The 8,103-nt window shown below is 40.4% G+C and overlaps 1 protein-coding gene and 1 long non-coding RNA gene across 2 annotated transcripts; both read left to right on the top strand.

Moving 5' to 3' along the window:
- The first annotated feature begins 2,712 nt into the window (after positions 1-2,712).
- LOC116407747 lies at positions 2,713-3,343 on the top strand. The gene is made up of 3 exons (XR_004220545.1): positions 2,713-2,807; positions 3,023-3,098; positions 3,251-3,343. It is a non-coding gene; the product is annotated as an uncharacterized LOC116407747 (long non-coding RNA).
- A 398-nt stretch (positions 3,344-3,741) lies between these two features.
- LOC116407785 (serine/threonine-protein kinase N2-like) lies at positions 3,742-7,857 on the top strand. Its single transcript, XM_031893804.1, has 7 exons — positions 3,742-3,812; positions 4,044-4,106; positions 4,255-4,331; positions 4,471-4,610; positions 6,202-6,309; positions 6,523-6,603; positions 7,256-7,857. The coding sequence occupies exons 1-7, from the start codon at positions 3,742-3,744 to the stop codon at positions 7,439-7,441; spliced, it is 726 nt and encodes a 241-aa protein (XP_031749664.1). The 3' UTR covers positions 7,442-7,857.
- The last annotated feature ends 246 nt before the right edge of the window (positions 7,858-8,103 follow it).

Raw genomic sequence — 8,103 nt, 5'->3', positions numbered from 1 at the left:
TTGTGACTGCTCCTCCCTGTCCCCAACAACTGGTCCTCCAACTGGCGGCCGCTGAACGAGTGGCATCAGGGCCAGTTTCCCACGAAATTCTCCCTCAGGGGAAGAATGTAAGTTTTTATTTTGACTGATCCAAACTTGTCGCTTACAAACAAAATACTTTTGACATTAAGATTAATTGACATTAATATCTACGTTCATGCTGCTGTTACAGCAATACATTTGTACTAAATATATTCTAAATTAGTACAGGTATGGGACCTGTTATCCAGAATGCTCGGGACCTGGGGTTTTCCAGATAAGGGATCTTTCTGTAATTTTTTATTATTACAGAGAAAAGGGAATCATTTAACCATGAAATAAACCCAATAGGGCTGTTCTGCCCCAATAAGGGGTAATTATATCTTAGTTGGGATCAAGTACCGGTACTGTTTTATTATTACAGAGAAAAGGGAATCATTTAACTATGAAATAAACCCAATAGGGCTGTTCTGCCCCCAATAAGGGGTAATTATATCTTAGTTGGGATCAAATACAGGTACTGTTTTATTATTACAGAGAAAAGGGAATCATTTAACCATTAAATAAACCCAATAGGGCTGTTCTGCCCCCAATAAGGGGTAATTATATCTTAGTTGGGATCAAGTACAGGTACTGTTTTATTATTACAGAGAAAAGGGAATCATTTAACCATGAAATAAACCCAATAGGGCTGTTCTGCCCCCAATAAGGGGTAATTATATCTTAGTTGGGATCAAGTACAGGTACTGTTTTATTATTACAGAGAAAAGGGAATCATTTAACCATTAAATAAACCCAATAGGGCTGTTCTGCCCCCAATAAGGGGTAATTATATCTTAGTTGGGATCAAGTACAGGTACTGTAATTTTCTGCTTATAAGGGAGTCTATGGGAGATGGCCTTTTCGTAATTCAGAACTTTCTAGATAACGGGTTTCTGGATAAGGGATCCCATACCTGTATAAGTTACTGAGCTTTATTTCCTTAAACATATGCCACGGCCAGAGAGACAATTAAACACATATTATTCAAATGACAAGAGTCAATCTGAAATTGCAGACAACTAAAACTAACCACGTTGACCTGGAACCTAATACCTTATTTTTATTATAGGCCCTGTTATATTATTAATTATTATTGTACCAAATGCTAAGTATTCAGCTCAGGCCTATAGGTATTTGTTGGACTTCAGTGCTTAGTTTTGTATATTTCATTTCTCCAGGAATTCAGTAGCTATACTGAAGCTACGCAAACCTTTCAGCTTGCACTGAAAGGTAGAGAAGATGTAAAGGAAGATCTTGAGAAACGGGCTGAAGAGGAGGCGAAGGAATACGCCCGGCACCGGAACACCAGAATGATTCTGCAGGACAAAATAAAGGAACGTCTCCATAAAGAATCTCTGCAGGAAGCTGAACAATTTTCAGATCAGCAGAAACAGAGATTCATGGAGAATGAAAGCTGCAGAATCCTGGAAAAAGAAGCAAGAGAAGCAGGAGAAGAAGCGCGAGAAGAGGCGAAAAGAGAGCTAGCGAGCCTCAAGGTAAGGAATGTGCTTCATTACAGAATGCACCGGGAAGAGGACCGAGAAGATATGAAGAGACAAACAGATTTGCGTCTGAAAGAAAAGGAAAAGATGAAAACTCGCCAAGAAGAAGCCCTGGACGAGGCCCAAAAGGAAACAATGAAGAGAACCATAAGAAATGTGCTTCTTAATGAGCAAATAAAGATCGAAAAACAGCAGCAAGAAGCACAGAAGAAGGTGAGTTTGGGCTTGGAAAGGCTGGTCATGAACTATAATTACACTATATGTGCCCCTTATTGTCATATATTGTGTGTATATTATGTATAGTATAAGTTCCCAAAGGCTTTCCATGACAATATAAAGGCACAAGAACCCTTCCCTAGTGCTTTTATACAGATAAAGGTGGATAATATCTAAACCCCGTATGTAATAAAAGGCCCAACGTTTCCCCAATAGCAGTAACCCATAGCAACCAATCAGATTCTTGCTTTTAAACCAGGAAATGCTACCTGCTAGCTGATGTCCCTTTGAAAAGTAGTTTCAATAAGGAAACTAAGTCCTTTTTCAAACAAACTTTTTAAAGTTACAATAACATATTCGATGTATTAAATTCTATTTAGTTTCCTTTGACAATATTTTACGCTAAATCCTTTTTACATTGGATCTCTCTATAGGACATCAGCGAGGAGCCTCGGGTTGCCAGACGGATTGAGTTTCCCAAGAGGAGACCAGTTCAGATCCGGAAAGGTGATTTTTTTCTCCTACAAATACTTTACTAATTGATGTTCAACCATAAACCTGATCCCAATTCCCAACTAGAATAATGTACTAATGCACTGTATGTTCTATTCAATGGCTGCATTTTATATTATGGCCACGTTCACTAGTTTTTGAAAATAGTTCCTAATGGTTCTTGGTACGAGGCCATCGATATAATGTCGCCCAAACCAACAGCTTTAGACTTAGGCCTCAACTTATTCATTCCAACCAACAAACCGCCATTTTGTCCCCACAGTTCCCAGTGGTACTTGGGACTTAAACCTTTGTTTTTTTTCTTTTAATCAGCCCCTCTATGGAAGCTGGCTTCATTTATTGATTCTCCTGATGACTATAAGGTAAGTTGTTGCTGCAAAATAAATAGAGTAATAACTTCTGTTCTATTGATCATGAATTAATGGTGTTTCCTTCTCTTCTCTAGCGGAGAACTCAATATTATGAAATCATTGAAAAGATCGACGAAGCCCTTGGCCCAAGTGGGTTGGACAGAAGGTAATGATTATGATTCTAAGATATGTTTGTTGTACTGTCTGTGGTTTATTTGGGTTGGTGGATTGCATGAAATCTTACCCATTGTGCTTATATATATAAATGTTCTATAGGAACGCCTGTTTGGGCCGAGGTACCCTGCTATGTATATGCATCTCAGCCCATAACAGAGAAGGTACCAGAAACAGGTTTAATCAATTATATGTATTTCATTTCAGGCTGGTGGAGACGGCACCACCAACAATCGAGGATTTCCAGCTCCAGTCCTATCTCGGCGAGGGAACTTTCGGAAAGGTGAGCTTTCCCATCTCTATATGATATATCTAACCCTAAATCCTGTATAATATCCAATTTCCATTCTATTGTTTCTCCATGACAAACACCTAAATAGAACGGCAGCGGCAAATATGTATTGCACTTTATCTCATGAATCTCTTTCATTGCAGGTCTACAAGGCGCAACATAGAAAGTCCGGGAAGGTTGTTGCTATCAAGGCCATGGAAATGCACAATATCAACAAGATCCGTGCATTTAAAAGGTAAGTTATGGGTAAAATCCCAATGGGGGCGCTCTGAGACTAATGGGGTCTAATGGGGGGGGGCTCAGAGATGTAAATCAGTAACTGGGGGCTAATATAATGTAGAATAAGTGCATTTAGACATGAATTAAAGATAGGCCTTGCACAAACCTTAGATTGTAACACTGGTATATTCATTTTGAATCAGAAATCATTTTAGACCTAGAACTGTTGAACCTCCCCATACTCTCTCGGCCATAATTCAATGTGTATAATTATTTTTGTATTAACGTTGAATGGTTTTTATTTTCCAGGGTCGCCGTAGAGCAGCGAATCCTCCGGTTGGCTGATGAGGAACAATGTCCGTTCCTTGTCGGACTGCGCGGCTCCTTCCGGGCTCCAAACCATGTGTGTCTGGCTATGGAGTTTGCGGAAGGAGGAGATTTAGCTTCCTATACGGCTACAGGCGGAATTCCACTTGACGGAGTTCGGTAAGTACTAATTAGCTTTTAGGGAGCTCAACCCAAGGTCGATTACCCCTATGGCATTCTTACCACTATATGGACATAATACCATTATTATTGGGTCAATAACTCACTCAATAGGTAGAACATTGGCTTCTCTCCCACTAGTCACACAATACCATTTACTGGGAAACATGGGGGTCTGTTCATGTCGTTAAAGGTTTCAATGCAATTTCAATCCATGTTTATTCTTTGCAGATTCTATTCCGCCTGCATGGTTCTTGGCCTGCAATTTCTCCACCGGCACAACATCGCCCATAGGTAAGCAAAAATGAACCTTGAAGGGACATAGAGCCCTAATCCTAGAAATGATCACTTTTGTTATTTATGCTCAACCTCTGATATTAAATATATTTTTGCTTTATAATGAATAAATCAGTATGTATGACGTGCTTCTATTTTATTGTAGGGATATAAAAGTAGCCAATGTGCTGTTATGCAGCGATGGATACGCCCAAATTACCGACTTTGGGCTTTGCAAAGAAGGTAAGATAGCATTGGCCATATATATATAGATAGAGATAGATAATAAGAGCTATAGTGCACTGCTGCTCTTCTGTTCAGCCAATGAATGCAGCTGTTCTATGGATAAACTCTTTAACCTACTGTTTTCTTTCTGCTTCAGGAATGACGTTTGACAGGACAGCCTCATATTTATGTGGAACCCTACCCTATTTGGCCCCAGAAGTCATCAGGGCCAAATACACAAGGACGGCCGACTGGTGGTCACTTGGAGTGACCATCTTCAAGCTGCTTACCGGAACCGTAAGTAACCATTTATAGAAAAAAACTAGCCAATCACCGATAGAGTTTCCACAAATCCACTTTTTATCTACATTTTGTCCTCTTGTGTATAAATGTAGGCAGAGAAAAGGCCGATCTTCTGACTTCTGCTCTGTGTTGACAGTCGCGGCATCACCGTAATCCGCTCTGTACACTGATTGGCCAATGATGTGCCTGAGAATTTTGCCTGAGCAGAAGTCAGAGGCTCAGCCTTTTTCCCAGCCTGTGTTTCTACCCCAGCCAATAGAATACCTAGGGTCTGATTTACTAATCCACGAATCCGAATTCCGAATGGGAAAAAATCGAATTGGAAACTAACATATTGCGACTTTTTCGTATTCTTTGCGATTTGTTCGTCACTGTCGCGACTTTTTCATAGCCATTACGACTTTCGTGAATTGTTGCGACTTTTTCATAGCCAATACGACTTTCGTGAATTGTCACGACTTTTTCATAGCCAATACGACTTTTGTGAATTGTCGTGACTTTTTCATAGCCATTACGACTTTCGTGAATTGTCGTGACTTTTTCATAGTGAATTGTCGTGACTTTTTCATAGCCAATACGACTTTCGTGAATTGTCACGACTTTTTCATAGCCAATACGACTTTTGTGAATTGTCGTGACTTTTTCATAGTGAATTGTCGTGACTTTTTCATAGCCATTATGACTTTCGTGAATTGTCGTGACTTTTTCATAGTGAATTGTCGTGACTTTTTCATAGCCATTATGACTTTCGTGAATTGTCGTGACTTTTTCATAGTGAATTGTCGTGACTTTTTCATAGCCATTACAACTTTCGTGAATTGTCGCGACTTTTTCATAGCCAATACGATTTTCGTGAATTGTCATGACTTTTTCATAGCCATTAGGGCTTTCGCGAATTGTCGCGACTTTTTCGTATTGAGCGCTCGAAAAATTCGCGAAAAAGTCGCAAAATACCGATCATTACGAAAAAAACGCATTCGGGCGCTTTTCGGACGTTCGTGGATTAGTAAATGTGCCCCCTGGTGTCCCACAGGCCTTATGGCGATAATGACCTTCTCCCAGTATTACCATTTAATGTGAAAAGAAATTGGGTTAAGGCTAGAAATGGATCATTGCCTCATAACATGGGAAACCTTGGGAAATTTATATTTTCACTATATATAACTCAGCTTGGAGTTTAAAAATTGTATTAATACTAAACTTGTACTAAATGTAATGTAGCTTGTGCTGAAGGTAGGGGTTAGAAATCAGCGCAGATAAGCAAACAATATCAGATAACATTAAAGAATATTTTTAATAAAGAAAACATAATCTGCTTAAACCCCTCTGGCTTCCAAGCAAATAAACATAAACTTCTTTTTTATTTTATAGGCCCTATAAAGGTCCCTTACAGAAACATATACATAGATATAAACATGTACAGAGTGAAAATGTTATGTTCATTAGATATCGAGCAATTCCCTCCTTTGTTGGCTGTTTGGTTGGCTTCCTATTAGAAAGACCCGTATTGCCCAGAAGCCTTGGGCATTATTGTAGCTTAGTTTTATCCCCCCTAACTCACTGTTTATATTTGTTTCTTTTCCAGGTACCGTTTTATGGGGCAAATCAACACGAGGTTCTAAAACGAATATGTTACGAGGAGCCGAAATATCCTGAGGATATAACAGAGGAGACTCGTAGCCTATTGGTAAATGTAAGTATGAGGCCGGATATGGGCTTGTTGTTATCTGTATGATGAGAGTTTGGCACAGAAGCCTTTTCATTATTACTGACCCTGTGCTTATATTTGGCCTTACTCTTATCCTTTGTTCTAGTGGCTTCACAGAATCATAACTGTCCCTTTGTGATTAGGGTATTGTGTTGAACTGTAAGCTTCTGTCTGTCTAACAACAATTTCTTTTTGCAGCTCCTAAAGAAAGATCCAGCCCAGCGCCTTGGGGCAGGAGAACATGGGGCCGAGGACGTGAAGAAGAGCCCATTCTTTCAGGTAAGTTGTTCTGGATTCCTGCCAGATTCAGTTATTTGTGCCTATACCTGAGCTAAGGAATTGCATATCTACATACTCTATATACTCGAGTATAAGCCTAGTTTTTCAGCACCCAAAATGTGCTGAAAAAGTCACCCTCGGCTTATACTCGAGTCGGGTGCCATGGGTCCCTCCAGACTACCACCCTCTCTCCTTTGTGTGCAAATTAGGCCCCCTGCAACCAGACCCTCCAATGCCCTGGCCTAGGCTCCCACTAGCAATACTTACTCCCCCTTACATGTCCTCCGGGACCGGGTCTGCTGCCAGTTTGCCAATGCGCAATGAGCGTGGGGTAATACTCATAGTGTTTTTGTTGACCCTCTTCTCCACTTACAGAGCTAGTTTACGGTTTCTCTTTTAAATAAATATTTAAAAACATATACCCCACTGATGCCTCAATTAATGTAATTTTATTGGTATTTATTTGATTATTGAAACTTAGCAGTAGCGGCTGCATTTCCCACCCTAGGCTTATACTCGGGTCAATAAGTATTTCCAGTTGTCTTAGGTAAAATTAGGTACCTCGGCTTATATTCGGATCGGCTTATACTCGAGTAAATACGGTACTATGAATAGAATAATAAAGTGCATTTTGTTTCTCCTATTTTTATAGGGATTAGACTGGGAGGCCCTTGAGAAGAAAGAACTCGAGCCGCCATTTATCCCTGGAGGAAGAACACACAGCCAACCTGAAGAAAGCCTTAAATTGATGGCAAAGGTTGACGCAAAAGTGTGGGAAGAAACCGAATGGGCATTAGTGGAGCTGAACTACCCTTTCAGTTCAGCTTCAGAAATATAAGAAGTGTTCCTCGGAATGAATGGATGAATCAGAATCTTCATAGATGTAGACAGAGAGACTGTTGGGCAGGAAGTCAAGTCAGTCAAGCGTTTATTTGCCCAACAGGGGTGGAGGAGGGTTCAAAAACATGGCTTAAAGTTACAAAAGCATGATCGTCAGCAGCAACCTGTAAGGACTTGTCTATATTGGTCAGATCTCTGAAGTGAAGACCAATGTGCGCATTGCAGCAGAAAGTCCGGGGTCCAAAAGGGCGTCGGTGAAGACCAATGTTAGCGGGGGTTCACCTGTTCTAAAAGAGTCTGATCCTACAGAAACATCACCCAGAAGATGATTGGTGCAAAGCGACATGAGGAAGGGTGAGACTGTTGGGCAAGATGGCAAGTCAGTCAAGCATCTATTTGCCCAACAGGGGTGGAGGAGGGTTCAAAAACATGATTTAAAGTTAAAGAAACCAAAATAAAGTCATGATCAGCAAGTAATAAGAATAAAAAACATCCAACTTTTTAAGTCTGCACAAGTGAAAAATGCTTATTGTTACTGTATTCAACTGCATGTATGGGGGACGGGGTAATAGGGGATCCAAGGGGCCAGGGGGTCGAACACCTGCCATATTGGGTTATTTTAGGGTACCTGAGGGGAACGTGGGTATAGGGGGTTGGGGG

This window comes from Xenopus tropicalis, chromosome 9 (assembly GCF_000004195.4).
Source record: "Xenopus tropicalis strain Nigerian chromosome 9, UCB_Xtro_10.0, whole genome shotgun sequence".
In the NCBI taxonomy this organism is placed as follows: domain Eukaryota; kingdom Metazoa; phylum Chordata; class Amphibia; order Anura; family Pipidae; genus Xenopus; species Xenopus tropicalis.
This window is presented reverse-complemented; position numbering and strand designations above follow the sequence as displayed.